The sequence below is a fragment of the Puntigrus tetrazona genome, chromosome 23, assembly GCF_018831695.1.
Source record: "Puntigrus tetrazona isolate hp1 chromosome 23, ASM1883169v1, whole genome shotgun sequence".
NCBI classification, from domain to species: Eukaryota; Metazoa; Chordata; class Actinopteri; order Cypriniformes; family Cyprinidae; genus Puntigrus; species Puntigrus tetrazona.
In genome coordinates this window covers 4547554-4569887 of record NC_056721.1, presented here as the reverse complement: position 1 = coordinate 4569887, position 22334 = coordinate 4547554, and the positions used below count along the sequence as shown (strand labels likewise).

General features: G+C 38.9%; 1 protein-coding gene across 1 annotated transcript; it reads left to right on the top strand.

Moving 5' to 3' along the window:
- The first annotated feature begins 3613 nt into the window (after positions 1 to 3613).
- On the top strand, positions 3614 to 18859 carry prpf6 (PRP6 pre-mRNA processing factor 6 homolog (S. cerevisiae)). Its single transcript, XM_043225297.1, has 21 exons — positions 3614 to 3840; positions 4571 to 4733; positions 5002 to 5120; positions 5205 to 5283; positions 5544 to 5720; positions 5867 to 6007; positions 6092 to 6186; positions 6266 to 6422; positions 9335 to 9497; positions 10373 to 10491; positions 10598 to 10816; positions 11034 to 11156; positions 11899 to 12020; positions 12281 to 12419; positions 13576 to 13695; positions 15519 to 15695; positions 15807 to 15940; positions 16875 to 16966; positions 17056 to 17170; positions 17311 to 17437; positions 18372 to 18859. Exons 1-21 carry the CDS (start codon positions 3650 to 3652, stop codon positions 18522 to 18524), a joined length of 2925 nt encoding a protein of 974 aa, XP_043081232.1. The 5' UTR covers positions 3614 to 3649; the 3' UTR covers positions 18525 to 18859.
- Positions 18860 to 22334: the final 3475 nt, after the last annotated feature.

Genomic DNA, 22334 nt, shown 5'->3' with positions numbered 1-22334 from the left:
AGCATGCTCTCTGTTTTAGGCTGGTACAGGCTGTTTGCTTTGCGGTGATGAGCTGGTGGGGATGTTTGTTTCCAGAGCTTTGCATTCTGGTCAGGTCCAATAGTAAATGGACATCTAAGGATAATGAACTTTAAGTCAATTAGGATGCAAATTACAAGGGTCCACGTAAGCTTTGAACAAAAGGTTAGGGGGCTAGATGTATACATCAGGTTTGGGCAACACTGGCTGACTTTTAGTGCATGAGCTGGAATTTAAATCGGAGGAAAAAAAAGGAAATGGAAATCACTGAATTTTCAGCAATAATGATTACAGCTATAATATAGGATGCAGTATATTAAATGCGGTACAATACTTATGCCTATTTTTCGTCTGAATAGACATTGGTGTAAAACAAATTCAGTACAATCAAATAAACACAGACAGCACCACAACACAATAATAACACAAAAATGTCCACCATTGTGCACAATAATATTGTGTATAAAATATAAATACTTAGTTTCACCAATCTCACTAAAGCTGCCTTTATTTAAAAAAAAATAAAAAAAAAATTAAAAAAACAAATTAAAAAAGATATATATATATATATATATATATATATATATATATGCGTGTGTGTATGTATGTATGTTTATATATAGTATTATTAAAAATACATTTGGTATAAAATATTAGTTCAGTTAGTTTCAAAGAACTGCTTTATATTTTAAAATAATGTAAAATGTATTTTATTCCTTAAATCTGAATATTCATCATTACTCTAATATGCTGAATTGCTGCTCAAGATTGATATTGATTATTACTGATAATCCAATTATTATTGTCAATGTTAAAAACAGATGTGCTGCTTTATAATTTTGTGGAAGCTGCTATATATTTCTAAGGATTCTCTGATAAGTATAAAGAAGTATATTTAAATATAAATCTTTTGTAACATAAATGCCTTCCCTTTCGATCAAATTAATGCATCCTTGTTGAATGACACTATTTAAACTAATAAAATATTTTCTTAATTCAAAAATGGAAGTCTATTTACAGCATGTTCTGAGTATGATGACGTTTCTGGGAAATTGATACAAAAATCTGTTGAAAACTACACTTACACCAGTTTATGTATTTATTTAATTTCCATCATTATAAATACAATAATTATTTATCTACGATCGGTGTTGAGGGAAGTTACTTTTAAGTAATGCATTACAATTGTATTACGTCATAATAACTAATTGCATTACTTTATTACCTTTCTGCAATACTTGGAACATCAAAACATACTCATGGACCTCCACTTTTAGGTTTCATCATGCCATGGTGATGTGGATTTCACACAATAAATCTCTCTCAGGTATAACCTGCCTCTGACCCTCGTTCACCCATATATTTATTAATATTATATATATATATATATATATATATATATATATATATATATATATATATATATATATATATATATTTTTTTTTTTTTTTTTTTTTTTTTACTGCTGTCCTCTCCCTCTTCCTCCCAGGCGTTCTTTCTCTTTCTCTTCCTGCCTCATTGTTCAAGGTTATGTGTGGAGGAAAACCAAAGCCAAATGCTCCGTGGGAACAGATCAAAGAGAATAATTCCTTTCCTGTTCCTCTCCCCTTTACCTCCTCTGGAGGCTCAATCCCGGGGCTGCACACACGTGATGTGTTTCAATCCTGGCCTATGCATTCACAATACAAAACCGAAGATAACGGGATTACGTTTTAGTCCTGATTATCACAGGGTGGCATACAAAGGACACATGTCTGAAAGAATCCCGGGCAGAAATCGCTGTGTCTCAATAACGAAAGACAGGTCTGGGTGGACAAAACATGAAATCTGTGCTTTTCTGAAACAATGTTACACTACAAGATTTGAGTTGGTTTGATTCATCAGAACAGATTTGGAGAACTGTATCACATCACTTGTGTACCAACGGATGCTCTGCAGTGAATGGGTGCCGTCAGAATGAGAGTTCAAACTGCTGATAAAAACATCACAATAATCCATAAATAATCCACACGATTAATTCCATGGATGGATTTGAATCAGATTTTCCCTTCCCAAGACATTAACTGATAGACTGGAGCGGTGCGGATTACTCGTGGGTTACTGCGGTATTTTTATCAGCTGTTTGGACTCCCATTGTGACGGCACCCATTCACTGAAGCTGTGGTGGAAAGCTAAGAAAGCTTGTAGCAATCTGTTCAAATGGCATAAAAATCTCGTGAACTACTTGAAATTTTTACTTATGGCGGATGAGCTTTATGTCTGCCAACTCTTTTGACATTGACGTCATACCAGCAAGTGCAATAAAGAAGAATGCAGGAAATTTTAATTCATATTCAAGTCTGGCTACCAACTCTTAGGCCTCTGAAAGCAAGGGATTTCATTTTGTACGTGAACGAGTTGAGTGTTAAACGCGGTCCGTTCGGCAGGCATTTTGTTCGAATCTATAAGCTTTCAAGAACTGTCTTCTCAGCCCAGCCCGATTTTTCTGATGTTGTAGGCACATTTATTAAATTGACCTGCCGAAAGCCCTTGAGTCTGATGTGACAGTGTCTGCTCTCATTATCGTCTCTGCTAAGAAATCTATAGCTGCAGCACCGAGGTGGTGCGAAGATGCTTGATACATCCCAAGTCATGAAATATGAACTTAAAATTAGCTATTTACTTACGCTGATACGCACAGACTGATTTTATTTAACATTCATAAGCACAGATTGAACTTTAAAATATAAACTGCACTGCTCGATGTGTATGACACTCACAAATAATGGATTCTTGAAGCTCCATTAAAAACTCCATCACAAAAACGTAAAAGGCTTTAAAGGTCTTTTCACTCGGGTCAAGTTTTAACATTAATCTTTACATTTTTATTTTAAAGTACTAAAAAACTATTTAAAGTTAGGGACTACTGTCACCAAACAGGATTGCACTTTCCAAACACTCCTCTTGCATCCCATTGGTCAGAACAACAGGATGCCGCGCCCCAAAACAGGATGCCCCGCCCCAAACCAAAACGGGTTTTTACATTTTTCAGGGAAATTTGATTGCTAATGTTTAACATTTAACATTTTAATTTAAATTTTCTCGGCATATTGAGCTACAATAATAGTATGTCAGTAATAAACTGTAAAGATTTATATGCTGCTTTGAAAAAAATGTTCCCTTGGAAATCAAGCCTCTGCTGCCCTCTGTAGATGAAATTCACATTGATGAGGGAGACTTCTGTCTTCAAATGCCCCAAAGCTTTATGAATATACTTTTCGTATTATCCCAAAGTATCAAAAATATTTTTAAAGGACCAACTCAATAAAAAATCAAAAAGCATGATTGCACATCAGGATATCTAATGAAATTCAAAGGGGAGGTTTGAGTCCAGCAACATAGTACACAGTACTTTTAGTTATTTTTCTTTTTTTAAGTGTAATCTTGTTTTAGTTATGTCAGAAGCACATAACATATATAACTTACAATAAAAGTACAAAGAGCAGGTGAATTTAGGTCACGTTACTTCACACCGCCCGTCCTGTGAGGGCGCTATACGGCGACTACAATATTTTAAAAGCAGACTTTTATTTTACAGGAAGCGCGTCTGTTGTTGTGCCGGAAGTGAAGCGTGTTGTCGGCGGCGTAACGATGGCGAGCGCTACAGCGAAACAGCCCGCGAAAACTGCGAGCAAAGCGGCGTCCGGAGGGAGCGGCGGGGCCGCGGGCGGAGCACCGGCGATGCCGCTCGCCTCTCCGCTCATGGGCGGCTTGAATAAGAAGAAGAAGCCGTTTCTGGGCATGCCTGCGCCGCTGGGTTACGTGCCCGGTCTGGGCAGAGGGTGAGAGACCAATACATTCATAACACGCGTTTATATATATAATCATGACAGTCTGAAAACTGTGGGACACCTCACTCGCTGCATAAATGTGTTAATAATAATAATAATAACAACAACACGCATGATTTTCAGGCGGCTACCGCTGTGTTGAGTTTTGTGATGTTTTGTTGATGCATAATTTGTAGCCTTGATACTGTTATAATCACTTATTGTGATGTGTTATGTCAATATTTTTTTACACTGCTTACTTGCACACATTACCCTACTTTGTAACTTTAGAAAAAGCTTTCCAAGGCTGCATGTATCGGTCACAAATGCACAAAAAGCAGTAACTTTGTGTCATGTTTTTTTGTTTTTCTTTCTACCGTAATGCATGTCGAAATGTAATTTATACATGTGATGCAAAGCTTAGATTGAAACCGCAATATTTCGGTCTCCGGTTCAAGATGAACTACTATTAGAAATGTTTCTTGAGCAGCAAATCAGTATGTTAGATTGATTTCTAAAGCATCGTGTGACGCTGATGCTGAAAACTATAACACAGAAATTAATTGCATTAGAAAATATATGAAACTAAGGAACGGATATTTCAAATAATTTCACAATATGATTAATTATACTGTATTTTTGATCAAGCGAATGCATTGGTGAGCATGAGTGGCTTTTTTTTATTAGTATTAGCAAAGTATTTTGTGTCTCGGTCTGATTTGGGATGTATTGTGCTCCTCAGTGCCACAGGTTTCACCACGCGATCAGATATCGGTCCCGCTCGGGATGCCAATGACCCTGTGGATGATCGGCACGCGCCCCCCGGGAAGAGGACGGTGGGCGATCAGATGAAGAAGAACCAAGACGACGACGACGAGGATCTGAATGACACCAACTACGATGAGGTACAGCTGCAGCTCATCATGAATTGCTCCGAGGAGGGCCGATCGACCCGCTCGTCTGTGATTGCGTGCAAAAACAAATGCAACAGAGTTATGTTTAATAATTTGGGAACGCCCTGGGGTCGCGAACCTTTGGAATATGGTTAAAGAAAATCATTGTATTAAACGTTTCGAAAAGCGCTTCAGTTTTGTAATAGATTTTCTCGGTAAATTTGCGAGAGAGAGAACCGCATGTACTGTTACCCTGAATGTGTTCCTCTGTGTCCTCAAGTTCAACGGCTACGCGGGCAGTTTGTTCTCCAGTGGGCCGTATGAGAAAGACGACGAGGAGGCGGACGCCATCTATGCCGCTCTGGATAAACGTATGGATGAGAGACGCAAAGAAAGGAGGTGAGTGTGAGCTTTCTTGCCTCTTCTGCACTTTGTCTGTGTTTATGTAGTGTCTCTTGGCTCATTTTGATGGTGTGCCTGCAGGGAGCTGCGAGAGAAAGAGGAGATCGAGAAATACCGTATGGAGCGGCCCAAAATTCAGCAACAGTTCTCAGACCTGAAGGTTTGTGTGTAAAAATCAACATGTTTACTCTAATATACTATGTTAATAATAATTGAATTGATAAATTGTGAGACATTTTTATTATTTTTAGACATTTCATTTGTCAAGAAATCCAGGAAAAGAGAGTTTCATGAGCATCAAATCATTATTAATTAATTTATTTATTTAACTGTATTTGTGGAGTCTCTTTTAACAATTCAGTTTTTAACAATAGAGTACAGAGGTCAACGATAGCCCTGTTTTATTCTTGCTGCTTACAGAGGAAGCTGGCTGAGGTCACAGAAGATGAATGGTTGAGTATTCCTGAGGTTGGTGATGCCAGGAACAAACGTCAGAGGAATCCCCGTCATGAGAAGCTCACACCCGTGCCAGACAGCTTCTTTGCCAAGCATCTCCAGACGGGGGACAACCACACTTCTGTTGACCCGCTGCAGGGGGTAAGGAACGGCCCGTCACCTTTCACACACACAGCTGTAAAGACAATATGAATATAATCACATTGCTTTAGAGCGTCCGTTGCACTTGGAGGGTTCATTGCAGAGTATGAAACATGCATTTCTAATTGATCTGTTTCTTTTTCCAGCAATTCGGCGGCCTAAATACACCCTTCCCCGGAGGCTTGAACACACCCTACCCAGGAGGCATGACCCCTGAAGCTGGAGAGCTGGACATGAGGAAGATCGGACAGGCCAGAAACACACTGATGGACATGAGGCTCAGTCAGGTGATGCACCGCAACTATAATTAATAGCAGAATAATTTAGAAGAAAGCCAGATGTTTTTATCGTGTGTTTGTCTGTGCCTCCAGGTGTCTGACTCTGTGAGCGGACAGACAGTTGTTGATCCTAAAGGCTATCTCACCGATCTCAACTCCATGATCCCCACACATGGAGGAGACATCAGGTGCCAAGTGTTTTACCCTCGTGAGCTTTATATCTGGGCCGTCTGTGTCGCATTTTCTAATGTCTTTCTGCGTATGCAGTGATATTAAGAAGGCCCGTCTCCTCTTGAAGTCGGTGAGAGAAACAAACCCTCATCACCCGCCCGCCTGGATTGCTTCAGCCCGTCTGGAGGAAGTGACCGGCAAGCTGCAGGTGGCCAGGAACCTGATCATGAAAGGCACCGAGATGTGTCCCAAGGTGAGGCATAAATGGAGGAGAAAATCAAGTGCAACTAAATGATGTCCTTGATATACCCAAGGTTTTGAGAAAAATAACAGAATAGAATAACAGAAAAATAACAGCTGTTAAAGTGCCCTTATGGTAATAAAAGATTCATATTGTGGTTTTGGGAGCCCCGAACAACAGGGTGACACACATCCAAGGTCGAAAAAGCTTTTTGATTTTCTTATAATATGCATTTTTTACTTTATTCGTTCAGCGACTCCCAAACGATTCGTTCAATTATACATTTTTCTAACCCCCTCCGGTGATTGGTCCATTTAATTTAAAGCGGTGTTTGTGAGCCTTTAATGCCTCAAAAAGCACCCAGTGACAATGAATGAATTTACATTCAGACCAACGCAAAAAGACTAGCAAGATCTAATGTTTCGCTTTGATGTTTAAAAAAAAAAAACCTGTTTCAATGATTCAGAGCTGATTATTTCTTTTGAGAGACAATAACTTCATACACGGTGCACTTTCTGATTTAAAACTTTGCAGGATGTTTTAATTCACCCAGAGCTGTGTTACACACCGCATAAAAACTATTGCATGAAGATGGAAACCCCAAGATTCTTATAAATTCTAAAACTTCATATAAAAGAAGTAATGCGTGACATGTGAAATGTGGCTTTTATTTTTACCAAATGCCTGAGTGAAGTCCACCTCTGAAAGCAATGACTGCGTCTCAATCGCTCTGAGGCACAAGTAATTCATCACACATGAAAATGATTATATTAGCTGGCTTCTCCTACTTTTTTTGCCGATACTTAGTGCCAGTTTATCAGGAAGTGATGATTTTATGCGATATTCTAATTACGCGCAGAAATTAAATTTGAGTGTTTGGATAGAAACATAGCTAATGATGTGGACGTGTTTGCATCAGCTCTCCAAACATTTATAATAAGCAGCTTTACTGTGTTAAACATGTATTGCTGCTATAAATCCACTTTTCAGTGTGTGCTTGCTTTTTTCTCACATCTGACCTTAAAGAAATGCCAGCTGTGTGAAAGAAGGCCCAAAGAGTAAAGAGTCCCAGAGTTCAGAGGTGTCTGCTAGCCAGTGCAAAGTTTTCTAGAAACTTAATTTTGGCCGTAATGTTTGCATGATTATGTTTCAAACGCTCAGCTCTTTCTTTTATTTGACTCAAAGATGATGCAAGGAACTTTTATGAACGTTATAAATTAAGCAAAAAAATGGTTTTAATTTAGGATGAAGTATTTTTTCTGGGGAACATCTGGGGGTTAGCAAACCATTTAACACTTTTCTGTTCTTTTAATTTCTCATCTGTTTCATAGAGGATAGAAGGTCATACAAGTTTGAAATGACATAAGGGTGTAAAAATGATGGCAGACTTTTAGGTTTTGGTGTAACCGTTCCAGTAAAAAGGAGTCTCTTTGCTGGATGTCCTGCAGGGGGCAGCTTGTGTATGAGACGTTGAAGTTTTACAGCTTTAGGATGCTTGCCAGTGTCGAAGGGTTGCCATAGTGATACATTTACGATCTGCAAAATCTCACTTCCCAATATGCTTTAAATATGGTTTAAAAACAATACATCTTGGTAAATGAATGAGCTCTGGCTTATGTAAGCTGTGCCAGTCAATTTGTCTGCCTAGTGCTGTCTTTGGACTCGGAGAGAGAGAACTGGGAATGAAAACAGAGTGAGCGGAAACAATGTTAGGCCCTTTTGCTCCGTGTGTGCACAGTTTCATTAAGTGTTGGGAAATATCTCAGGCTCATTAATCAAAGTTGAGCTTTACAGTTCAGCAGCAGAACAGTGACATGGCTGTGTCTCAAAACCTAGAGAGCTGCCCGCTTAGACAGGATGTTTGGACGTGATCGGTGCATTCAATCATCATGCCTGTGAAGAACAAAAATCTGGCCTTGGCAGCTGTTTCTATAAATCATTGAGCCTTTTTTCTAAGTCACCTGCTTGTCTTCAGTTGTTCATGTTAACTGTGCAGCAGGGCTCCAGACTCCAGTTCATGAAACAACGAACCAGCTCTTTTTGAGTCAGTCAAAAGATTTACATGTTTCTGCCGGACAAAAAACAACATATTTAACACATCTAACAAAATTTAAAGCTGTAGTTCATAACTTTTGGTGCCATAATGGTTAATAAACAGAACTTTGTGCGTCTTGCAGAAGAACATTGTAGCTGATCTGCTCTCTGGATTCCTGTCAAGTATTATGTTTATTTATTTATTTTCAGAAAAACAAAATTCTGCTTTTATAACTTTTTTAATTAGTATTATTAGTAGTAATACTATCATTACCTTAAAGAAAAAATATATCTGACAAATGTATTAAGTTTTCAGTATATGTATGAAGTAAACAAAATGAATGCTGCACCATTCATTCACACAGAGTCAAGTAGAACTCATTCATATTTACTCTGTTTGCAGATAAATATTTGCATTCTCACTCACACACACACACACACACACACACACACACACACACACACACACACACACACAACCATATGTGACCCTGGACCACAAACTTTAACTGTCAATCTTTCGAAATTGAGATTTATACATCATCTAAAAGCTGAATAAATAAGCTTTGCACAATATTCAGACAATATTTGGCTGAGATCTGGTATCTGATTAATCCGATTATCTAAATATTGAAAAAAATCACCTTTGATTTGTTGTTCATATACATGCCTTAGCAATGCATTTATAACTTATATACACACACTGTATATTCCATACCTTTGCAAATGGCCATCTTTATTAAGCCATTATGAAACTAGTTCAATTTTTTTGTTTATCTTGAGCCCTGCTAAAGAGGATATCTGTTCTATGTACGCCTGTCTTGTTAATATAGAGTGCTTATTTTTGTAGTCTCTGTGTGTGTAATCTGTGCTGTGTTTTGTCTGTTCAGAGTGAGGATGTTTGGCTGGAAGCTGCCCGGCTGCAGCCTGGAGACACGGCGAAGGCAGTAGTTGCCCAGGCGGTGCGTCACCTCCCTCAGTCTGTGCGCATCTATATCAGAGCCGCGGAGCTGGAGACGGACATCAGGGCCAAGAAACGAGTGCTCCGGAAAGGTCTGTGACTCTCTCTCTTTATCTGTCTGTCTCTCCTGTCCTCCAATCCTCTTTAGGTTTCACTTTCCACTGTCACCTGCTTTTTTTTTCCTACATGCATACCTCTGTGACAGAGACAGATGAATTGTTAGTTATGTATGAAAACTCTATCAGTCTCAGCTTGTTAAAACATCCCGAATCTCCCCCTTCTAATAAAGTATCTCTTTAAACAGGCCTACGGTTGTACTTCATCAATGTCTCTACCTTGATTAGCTTGTGGACCCTATAAAGCAGTGTACTGTAAGTGAGGTAATTAGTTTGTCAGGCATGTAAATTTATTAATGACGTGATTTGTCAAGTGCTTGCACAGCAGTGGTTTTTGCATTTTTTGGGGGAAAGTTTTGAGCGCTTGCCCATTAAAATTGGCCATTCGTGATTCATACAAATCTGAGGAGTGAATCTGAAGGGAACACTGTTTTGATGACATTTTCTATTTTTCTTTGCCTAGTATTACCTAGTATTATCTTTTTTGTATGCATTATTATACTATTTCCTTTTACAATGTTACCATAGGTGTTAGTGTTGTTTCAAAGCACCGTCGCTTTTGACATGCATTGCATTACACTTTCATCAACTTCTACATGTTATATTGTAGCTATATGGACTCCTTTTTGTTTCATACACTTGACCAAAATCTCAATGCATATAAACGATGGATATATTACGACATCGGCCGGAGACTGCTTCCAGTTTTATTGCATTATGCATTTTTACAGTGTTGTTCAATAAAACCATGTAATTACTTGGTTTTGCTATTTTACTTGATCCAAAAAGTTTATTTTTTTTGCTTTATTCCCCATGTGTGTATACTTGATATATCTACATTGTCTCCACAGCTTTGGAGAATGTGTCGAAGTCTGTGCGTTTGTGGAAGATAGCTGTTGAGCTGGAGGAGCCAGAGGACGCAAGGATCATGTTGAGCAGAGCAGTCGAGTGCTGTCCTACCAGTGTTGAGGTACACACACACACACACACACGGTCTTAATCAGACAAAAACCCCTAAATCTCTCTCTGGCTCATAAATCAGACTGCTTTAACAGCGTAGTCCTTGTCTTCCGTAGCTCTGGCTGGCTCTGGCCCGATTAGAAACCTATGAAAATGCCCGTCGTGTTCTGAACAAGGCCCGTGAAAACATTCCCACTGACCGGCATATCTGGATCACAGCTGCCAAGCTGGAGGAGGCCAACGGCAATACACAGATGGTGGAGAAGATCATCGACAGAGCCATCACCTCCCTGAGGGCCAACGGCGTGGAAATCAACCGCGAACAATGGATTCAGGTCTCTATGTCTTCTTTAAGAGGCGTGCTTTGCTAAATACCTGCTTTTTAAAAGTTTGCATTATTAGCAGAGGACGCGTGGTTTAAAAAATGCATGCAAAGACAGATTCCAATATGGACAGGGTTAGGTTTCTTAGTTGGCTGCATTGACAAATATATGTGAGAGCTAATATTATGTGAGGAAGTGTTCATTCAAAGCCGATGTGTGTGTGTGTCAGGATGCAGAGGAGTGTGATAAAGCTGGCAGCGTGGCCACGTGTCAGGCTGTGATCAGAGCTGTGATCGGGATTGGCATTGAAGAGGAGGACTGCAAACACACATGGATGGAGGATGCAGACAGTGTAAACATCCTCGCACCTTTACACGAACACATTCTGTTTCCATTCAGCACCACATGTTTGTGACAGACATTAAAGGCATAGTTGAATGCCTTTCTTCTGACGGACATACGAAAAAAAGTATATTTTGAAAATCTGACTATGGAAGTCAGTGTCTACCAGAAACTACTTGTTTATCAACATTTTTCAAAATGTAATCTTTTGTGTTCAACGGAAGACAGAAACACGCATGTTTGGCTGAACTGTCCCTTTAATGTCTTTTTGATTAGTTAGTTTAGCCGTATTACAAGAGATTTTTGTCAATAATTTATTAACCTTTTAAAGAGATTTATGCATCCTCTAAATAAATCTGAGTACTGAGAAAATCTCATTTCAAGTTGTCCAGATGAAGTTCTTAGCAATATATCAAATCAAATATTAAGTTCTGATATATTTAATTAGGACATTTACAAAATATCTTCATCGGACATGATCTATACTTAATATCCTAATTTTTATTTTTATTTTTTGGTAAAATAAACCTTTTACCCATACAATTTTTTTTTCTTCAAATATACCAATGCTACTTATGATTTTAATCAACTTAAAATATATTGTATATATATATATATATATATATATATATATATATATATATATATATATATATAATCATTTCTTTCTTTTTTTTTTTTTTTTATTTGATTATGGCTAATGCACATGGTTACCGTGATGTCTGATGCTGATTGGCTGTGTGTTGTTGTAGTGTGTGGCTCACGGCGCTCTGGAGTGTGCTCGGGCCATCTACGCTCATGCTCTCCAGGTCTTCCCCAGCAAGAAGAGCGTCTGGCTGAGGGCCGCTTATTTTGAGAAGAACCACGGCACGAGGTGAGAAATACTTAGACTGCTTAGACATGGCTCAACAGAGTTTAAGGCCGCATTTATTGGCTGGAGGCGGGACGGCAGTGAGGCCTCTGTGAGCTTGCTCATTTAAATTAGTTCTGGATCGTTACACTTGTTTTTGTTAAAGCCTTTCTGAAACCAGTTTCCTTTTTAGAGCTCCTTCATTTATTTAGACACTTATGCATAATCTAATCCTTTGATTATGTTCCAGAATTGTTGAGGTTATATTAATTTCTCTCTCTCAGAGAGTCGTTGGAGGCTCTGTTACAGAGGGCCGTGGCTCATTGTCCCAAGGCTGAGGTGTTGTGGCTTATGGGTGCTAAATCGAAATGGTTAGCAGGCGACGTTCCTGCAGCTAGAAGTATCCTGGCCTTGGCTTTCCAGGTGAGTGGTGCTTCCCGTCAGCTCTCCAAGCCCCATCATTGTGATGGTGAAGCAACAGCACAAGATGTACTTGTTTGTAATGGAGTTGCATATGCAAAAGACGTATGAAGCGTAGTGATAGGCTTCACACATAATTCACTCTGTTTTATTACCTTTATAAAACATATATTGTACCTTTTTAATAGGCTATTAATCGAAATATTACTGTTCAGAAGTGTGACATGTTTTGAAAGTGTGTTATGCTCATAAAGGGAGGAAAATAATAAAAAAATATGTTGTAAATGCTGTAAAATTGTAAAATATTAATACAATTTGAAAATACTCTTTTCTGGTTTATTGTCATTTTAAGAAGTAAATTATTTCTATGATACAAAGCTTAATTTTGACAATTGATACTCCGGTCTTCAGCTTGACTCACGATAATTCATAATCGGTCTACAAACATTTCTGATTATAGGATATTTTTGTGGAAACCATGCATATATTCAGGATTTATTCACAATTATTTGATGCATAGAACGTTGACAAGAACATTTATTTGAAATCTCTTATCTTTTAAAAAATGTAATGCATCATTACTGAATATTCATTTAAAATATATGTATTTGCAGATTGTAGATTATCACAATTAATATACATTTGCATGACATGTTTGCTCTATGTACTGTATATTTAAATGTATACATTTAAAAAATATTTACATGTATTTAGATGCCTGTATTTATATTCATGTGATTTTGTTCTAACTATAGATAATATAGTTAGAACAAATAATAATTTTATAAATTAATCTAAATAGAAACAGCATATATATATATATATATATATATATATATATATATATATATATATATATATATATATATATATATATATATATATATATATATATATATATTATAGACGATACATACATTTTGCTTGCTTTTTCCCCTCACGGTTAGGTGTGAAAAAACAACAAAAGCCATTGATTCAGTGATTGACAAAACTGAGAGAACACCGAACATGCCAGTGTTGCATTGAAGAATAATAATTCTAAAGTGCATATCAGTGCTTATTTCCTGAAACTAATCAGCTTTCACTGTATCTGAGTGTTCATTGGGACGATGGCCAGTAAAAACTCATCCAGCCTCTTTCTTCTTTCTCTTTATGTCAGGCTAACCCCAACAGCGAGGAGATCTGGCTGGCTGCCGTGAAGCTGGAATCGGAGAATAACGAGTACGAGAGAGCTCGCAGGCTTCTGGCCAAGGCCCGTAGCAGCGCCCCCACAGCCAGGGTGAGCGGCCCCTTGGGTCTCAAATACATGTAAACCGCTGCTGTGTCATGCCGGGGACACCCGTCTGCCGGGAACAACATTGTTTCGGTTCTGCATGTTTTGATTCCCAGAGATAAGTGATAAGATCAGTAGATGAGGGGTGAGTCACCCTGTAGAAGTGCTTGTGCAACAGGGTGTTGAATGTGACGCTAGTGGGAAGATGATTTGTCAAGGCATGGCTAGCGTAAGCTCTTTGCTCATTTTCCATGTAAGTGTATTAGGTTTGTGCTTAAAAACTAGGCTGTGCACCTGTCGAGTTCAAGGTTGAACTTTATAATTTGGCGCCATCATATCAAGAGTTAAGCTGTTTCATTGCTGAATGTGACTCTTTCATTTTAAGCTAAACAAATTAGAAAAAAAAAATATTTAAGAGCACTTAGGCTGCTGTGCAAAACATAATTGTATGAAACCATCAAGGTCAAAGGTTTAATATTCATTAACGTTGTGCAACTGTATTTGAGAGATTATTTTTCAGCTTAAACCGCTGATTTAGTTTACCACAAAGCATTTGACACACTTTTCCACAAAACTACTGTAATTCATGAGGTAATTGTAGCATAATTAAAATACTATTACGTTTTTATTAGTGTATAATTTAATAATTAAAAGTGTGTTTAAATAATTGGAAAATGCATAATTTAGTCCTTTCATGTTTTTGAAGATTTATTAATATTGTGAATTCCTTTTTTTGGTTCATTCTAATTTTAAATATAACTAACTTTAATTCCGTTTTAGTTCCTTTTATACAAATTAAACTAAATGAGAAATGTTCCCCTTGAAACTAATAATATACTATCACTTAATGTTTGAAAATGTTTTCGATAAATGTTTTTCAGTTAAATATCAGTCGCTGATATGTATAATTTATATGCATTTAGAAATAATTAAATAATAATAAAAATAATAATAATAATTCTAATAATATAATTTTCTTTGACATGAAATACATTCAACCCCATGAAAATGTATGTGTGTGTGTGTGTGTGTGTGTGTGTGTGTGTGTGTGTGTGTATATATATATATATAGTTTTGTTAAAAAATAATAAAACATCTTATTGAGTGTATTATCATATGGGGTTACTAAGTTTATTTTGCCCCACACACCCATAAAGAAACCAGAAGCAGTTTTAGACATTGCATAAAAGGTCAAGCAGTGAGACGTGACTTTAACTTGTCCTTAAAAAACCTGACGTTGATTCTGCGTCAGAGACTGAGCTTCTCTGCCTGTCATTGATGCACCTGCCTGTGCCAAAAGTTTAGCACAAAAACTATTTTCTCAACATTCATGGATTCAAGGTGGTGAATTTTGCACAAGTGTTGGCACATAATTATAGTCCGGGACTATGTCAGATGAGATCTGTAAGTGGATGGTAACCTTGCTCTTTACTTTATAACGAAGCGTGGGATTTTGGGAAGTAAATGGTGCAGATGGAAGGTGTTAGTATGGCCTCTTGCCTGGGCTTGTTTAACTCTTGGCTCCAGGAAAGAGTGTCAGCATCTAGACAAATATCACAGGATCAAATGTACCTCAAGCACTTGGCAGGATTCCTCATAAGTGATAATGTTATAAAAAAAACAAAACGCACACGATTATGTTTTTCCTGCATTTATGGAATCTAGCCATGTGAGCTTCATACGGGAAAGGGATTATAAAAATCTCCCTGGTTGTTTGTGAGCACTTGAGGCCACCTTTATGCATTTTGCGCATCTTTCAAGAGGCTTTAAAGGCTGTTAAGAGCTATAAATGAGTGGTCATAACTGTTGTGTGTGTGTGCCGTTCTCAGGTGTTTATGAAGTCTGTGAGGCTGGAGTGGGTGCTGGGGAATATTGACGCAGCGCAGGAGCTGTGTACGGAGGCCCTGAGGCACTATGAGGATTTCCCCAAGCTTTGGATGATGAGAGGACAGATCGAGGAGCAGTCGGAGAACATCGACAAAGCACGGGAGGCCTACAACCAGGGAGTGCGTTTATGGGCTCTAGAGTAGATGCCTTACTCTAATGCAGAACTGATTTCTGTGTGATGTGCGACGCTAGTGTTTCTCTAATGCCTCCTCTCTGGTGTGTCCGTTTAGCTGAAGAAGTGCCCTCATTCCATGTCGCTATGGCTGCTTCTGTCTCGGCTGGAAGAGAGAGTCGGGCAGCTCACGCGCGCTCGGGCCATCTTGGAGAAAGCTCGCCTCAAGAATCCACAAACTCCTGAGCTTTGGTAAGAAACCGCGACGGATTCGGTGGTGGTGGTGGTGGTGGTGGCGGCCAAAACCAAAGCTATTTAGCTTTAACGTTTCATCATGCGCTGAATTAAAAAAACTTAATGTTCTATCAGCAACTGACTGAAATGCGTACTCAAACGAACTGCAATTTAATAAAGCTGCCTAGAAATTATAAAAGCGTGTAATGAAATAACTGAAATCAAACTGAAAGCATACATTTAAAAGCTACGGCATTAATGTGTAGTGATGTGCTTTTTTTGTAAGCCTGCTTTCACTGAAACTAGGGGTTCTCCTTCAAAATAAAAGCTATTCTGTCGTTTCCATCAAAATAAAAGCTTTTCTTAGGGCTCCCACCCATGTCCTTAGCTAATTGTGAACTCTTAAAGTGCATTAGGTAGAGTAGCTTAACTTTAAAAATGTAGAAACTTGATTTTTTTTTTTTTTTTCTTTATATCATGGTTCTTCAAATGAGATTTTAGCTAATATTAGTTCGGTTGTTTGGGTGTTGGGACAATATTTTGCAGAATCAAAAACCTAATTAATGTTCATGAGTAATGCCTTTTACCCTTTACCAGCTTCCAGCAAACTAATCAGTAGTGAATATCATTTCAGCAGATCACTTTTAAGTGTAGGGGTTTTCAGACCTGCTTCTGGATGGCCTCAAGCTCACATAAGCTCACCTGAGCCAGATCATTAGAAACTCATGTTTGAGCTCTGCTTCATTAATGTTCGTGAGCCCAGCCCTGATCACAGGAACACGTGTATATTCACCTCTGGGTGCTGTCTGATCGACAGCGCGGCATGAATCATCTAAGGCTTAGCGACAGAACTGCTTTGCGTTGAAGGGTGCATGCATTAAGTACTTGACAAGATCTGGATCTCACCAGAACATGTAACTTCACATAGCAACAATCTAAATTTCTCCGGCAGGCTGGAGTCTGTTCGACTTGAATACAGAGCGGGGTTGAAAAACATCTCCAACACGCTCATGGCCAAAGCCCTTCAGGAGTGCCCCAACTCTGGTAAGCCACGCTTTCTTTAACCCAGAACAGATCCGTCAGGAGCCTCGGCACATTTTCACACCTCAACGCTCGGTTCTTCCCGTTCACAGGCATCCTGTGGGCTGAAGCCGTGTTCCTGGAGGCCAGGCCTCAGCGCAAGACCAAGAGTGTAGACGCTCTGAAGAAGTGCGAACATGATCCCCATGTGCTTCTGGCAGTTGCCAAGTGAGACTCCTGACTGGGCTCTTGCCAAACTACTCCAAATTCCAGTTTACTTACCCACATTTTTTTTTTGCTTCTTTGGAAAGAACAGTCAGAACTCTTCAGTTACATTTATACCATATCTCTGTTTGTGCATCCTGCAGATTGTTTTGGAGCGAGAGGAAGATAACCAAGGCACGGGAGTGGTTTCTGCGCACAGTAAAGATTGAACCAGACTTGGGAGATGCCTGGGCCTTCTTCTACAAGTTTGAGCTTCAACACGGCACAGAAGTAAGACATTTTTACTTCTTCTCAGATCCTGCTCTTATGCAATGAGAAGTTTGAGTTTAAGCAGAAAGACATCCTGGGTGTGTATGATTTTCTTCTTTCGGATGAATTGGAGTTATATTAAAAATTATCCATAATAAAACAAAAAAAATTAATAAAATCCATGATTCCTCACACAACTCTGGGGGTGAATATATATATATATATATATATATATATATATATATATATATATATATATATATATATATATATATATATATATATATATATATATATATATATATATATTTTTTTTTTTTTTTTAATCCATATTGCAAATGTAATAAACACTTTTCTCTTGGTACCTGTCATACGCTGAAGGCACGTTCTTTCCTTACTTCCGCTAAAAGAAAACAAGTCTCCTCTTGGGTTTTATCAAAATCCTCTGACATTTTTCTTTACAAATCCTCAGGTTGTGCTTCTAGCGCATATGTCTTGTCACCTGCCGGGACGCCTTCCTTTATATGACAGATACCGGCAATGAGAAAAATGTTAATTGTGTTTGAAATATGAATAATTTTTCTCATGAAAGCGCACAGATTTCCTAAAGGAGGCCTTTATTCACGAACGGGAGTGTGGCACTTTATTATGGATGCGTGCACTTTTTTTTATTTGACGTATTTCAAGCTATTGTACAAAAACCCCCTCCCACTGCAATGATAGAGCGTAGAAGTGCCAGGGCAATTTTTAATATAACTCCGATTCGATCCGCCAGAAAGAAGAAAGTCTCACACACCTAGCATGGTTTGAGGGTGAGTAAATAACAGGCCAATTTAAATGGTTGGCTGAATTAACCCTTTAAGGGCGCTTTTAATGTAATTCCTAATCAGAATGTAAAGTGTGTCAGCTGTTTTGAAGCAGCTTCGTCTTACTCTGGCGTCGCTCTGTCCCTCAGGAGCAGCAGCAGGAGGTGAAGAAGCGCTGTGAGAACGCGGAGCCGCGGCACGGCGAGCTGTGGTGCGCCGAATCCAAACACGTTCTCTACTGGCAGAAGAACATCGGAGACATCCTGGTGCTCGTCGCTTCAAAGATCAAAAACACCTTCTGAACTGTGGGACTAATGGCAGGATCGCACATCCCAGCATGTTTGCTTTGGCAAATATGTTGTTTTTAGAGAAACTGTGGACAGGATTATTGGTCGTATTGTTTTTTTTCTACAGACATTTTTTTCCCCCTACTTTGTGTGTTTGCCCCTCTGGACCTGTGATGGTTCAGGGCTGTTTTAGTTACACATGCTGTTATGTTCAGCTGTAAAGTCTAGTCACACCCAGAGATGAGTCCATTTTGATCGTTAATATCAGACGCCCTCTTAATCGGCTTCTCATTGTGCTAATGTGTAAATGTGCTGCTTATCGGGCAATAAACAAAGTCTGGTCCGTTTCAGATGTGTGTCGTCCTAGTTTTATGTTGACTTGATAAATCCAGCGTTATGGAGTTCTGCTTTTAAGGTATATCCAACAATTGTTCAGCCTGTTCCGAATGTGATTTGATTGCAGCTTTTTGTTTCATCACCTGCTCATCAGCGGATCCACTGCAGTGAATGGGTGCCGTTAGAAAGAGTAAAAACGGCAGTAAGAAAAAGAAAAAAAAAAAATCATTAGAGCATTTTAAGTTCAAAACCATCGCACCTGTTCAAAATAAGATGATATACAATATCCATTTAATTGCCGATCAAGTGAAAAGAGTTTTATACAAATACATGTATTTATTTTGTCACTGGACAAATTGAATTATGAATTACGGATGTGCATTTTGGCCAGAGGTGAGGGTGTTTTTGTTTCTTACAAACATGCATCTTTTCACTTCACAAGATGTTGGTTTGCAGACTGGTGTGGGTTAGAGTGATGTTTTTATCAGCTCATTCTGACGGCACCCATTCACTTCACAGCACGCACCGGTGAGATTTCTGTTCTCGTGAAGACACAGACTGATGTGACATTTTAGATCTCTGAGCTGAGGACATGCGGAGGGCCTGGCAGTACCCCGAGTAAAATGAAGCTTACATAAAATAACGCACTCATTTTCCTGCCTATAATTTTCTTAACGGGAAAACAAACCAAGTGTGAAACATGATGCGGGATGCGTGGTTTTATTTTATTCGCACCAGACGCGAGTATCTGGACGCAATAAGAGATTAAAGGATTTGTCTGTCCACATATAAACAGTGTAAAGAAAGTCATTTCCTGATCGCAGCCGTGTCCGGCGGAGAGGCGCGCACTTCGGCGGCGGACCCTCCAGCTCTCCAGCTCTTTAAAGCGATCTCCCGCCGAAACCGAAACAAAGCGCAAAGTTGATTGATCGCGGAAGTTTTCTCGACTTGATCAGACTAGAGATCTGGTGAAACCCAAAGCGCGATGCCAGCAGCCCGTGACGGCTGAGACGCGTTAGAGCCTCGCCGCATTTCTCTCGCCAACGCTGGAATGGACGCGCATCGACGCGCCTCTGGCCGGAGCTCCAGCGCGAACTAGACCCCGAACGCGTATTTAAGGTTGTTGGGGGCTTTTTTTTCCTCGCTCGGACCGTTGTTGAGGTTTTCTGTGAGAAACATGTAACAGGCGTTGGACGCCGCTGGACCATGTCCATCTTTCCAAGCCTTGCCTGGAGCGCGCCAGAGTCCCTCATCATCCCGCGGTCAATGGTAAGATCCCGGTGCGTCTCCGCGCTGCTGCTGCTGCTGCTGCGATCAGATAAACGCTTTAATCACGTTACTAACAGATCAAAGCGTCCTTATCGAGCTGTAAGTTAACCAGGTTACGTGCGCAAATGTTACCAGTAAGCGAACACGTGCATTGAGTTAGATGGGTGGCACAGGGTGTTAAAAAAAGTTATTTTTTAACTATTATTTTTTGGTTTAGTGTTTTTTTTAGTTACTTTTATACATGCATGCTATGCATAAAAGTGCGTAGTTTTATACAAATAATGCTTGTATAATAGTATAATACTAGTGGCTTTTTAATTTAAAATGAGTCTTCACACTTGTCAGAGACATGTTTAACAATGAAAGACAATAATAACAGAGGCTTTGAGGTGCTTATGTATCAGAATTATAATAGTACGTAATATATCATAATATAATAATACAATAGAGCTTATGTAATATATAACACAATACAGCATTAACAGAAGCTCTGTAATATCTTGGTAACACTTTAGAATAGGGAGCACTTATTCCCAAGTAACCACTACTTTTTCCTCAATATATTCCTAATTTTCTTAATAGTGCAGCAGCAGTTAAGTTTAGCCATTGGGTAGGATTAGGGATGAAGAATCAGGCGTTAATATGTGCTTCATTAGCACTAATAAGTGCTTAATATTCAGGTAAAACGCGTGCTAATAGTGAAGAGACCCTAAAATAAAGTGTTGCCGATTTCTTTTGTAGTGGTTGTAGGCCTACGTGTGTGTAATGATGTTTTATCATGTCATGTGACTTTATAGCGGCCCTAAAGCAAATGCACTTTGATTTGTAGTTGACAAATCTGTATAAAATACTCAAAAACGCTATATCTAATATATATTTATATAGAAACCTTACTGTATATAATCTAATAAGATGAGATTTCATGCAGGAATGTTAAATGTTGAGTGAAGTGCAGTGCTGATGCTGTGTGTGTGTGTGTGTGTTCAGTGTGTGAACAGGCCCGCTGTGTGTGTGACTGTAATGCTGCTGCTCACAGCGGCCCACAGCAAGCGCTCCTGTGATTACTCGTCCATCATCAGCACCTACAGGGCTCTTATCCTCGTGGAGCTCCAAAACCTGGTGAGTGTCGCCTGATTTCATCTCTTTCAAAAGCGTGATCCTCTAAGACGTTATATAAGTGCCTGCGCTCCGTATAAAGTTTCCGTTCGAGGCAGTCAGGGCGTAGTGAGCGTATGTGTCTGCGGTCGCGTCCTGCCCTCTTCTGGTGACCCGCAGGAGATGTGTTTTGTTTCTGTCTCTGCTAGAATCTGACCGGCGCTCTTGACTTGTCAAAAGAAAAGGACCACTGTCCGTCTGAGAAGGTACAGCCTCCTGTACATGGCTGCATGTATGTTTTCTTTAACACGGCGTTTGGGCTTCCAGGTTTTCAGAGACGGTGTCTACTGAGCTCTTTCCCCTTTCGCTGGTGTGTTGATAACGGACACGGTGTGTTCTGCCGCTAGGTCCACCGTATCCTGCGCTATATTTATAACATGAGCCAGATCTTCAGGTGTTTGAGTGAACGGCGGAGACTGCAGCACGCGGATCGTATGACGAAGGTGGTGGAGCAAATGGAGCTGCTCATCTCACGAAACTGTCGCAAACCTGAGAGACTGGTAAAAAAAACACTTATCTGTCCGCCTGCTGACTGAATCACCAGTTCATCTTCAGGATGACCCGGATTAAATGAGCTGGAATTTTAAAATAGAGTTATTTTGAACAACTGGGAAAAAAATGATTGTTTATTTATTTATTACCAGCATACAATTACAAAATAAATATTATAATCTGAAATAAACTGAGGATTACGTGATCTTGACATTTTTTTGTTTCTTTGTATATTAAATAATAAAACTTTATTTGATTAATCAAAATAAGTTCATCTAAATAATCTGAAATAAGGGTAGATTTATATAGAAATGTAAGCATTTAATTAATTTTATTAAATAGATTTTTTGTTATATAGTAAAGTATATTACATATATATATATATATATATATATATATATATATATATATATATATATATATACAGGATTTAACATGATATTGACATTTGTATTATTTTGCAGGCAAGTAGACGGAAAAAAGCTTCTTGTAAACCAGGGAAGAAACGAAAAGGAGGACAGCGGCGGAGAATGAAAATGATGGGAATGCTTATAAACTGCTGGCAGAGGCTGC

Coding starts and splice junctions, on each gene's coding strand:
- prpf6 (XM_043225297.1), top strand. CDS start 3,650: ATGGCGAGCGCTACAGCGAAACAGCCCGCGAAAACTGCGAGCAAAGCG. Junction 6,008..6,091: donor TGGACATGAGGCTCAGTCAG/GTGATGCACCGC, acceptor CTGTGCCTCCAG/GTGTCTGACTCTGTGAGCGG. Junction 12,021..12,280: donor GAGAAGAACCACGGCACGAG/GTGAGAAATACT, acceptor TCTCTCTCTCAG/AGAGTCGTTGGAGGCTCTGT.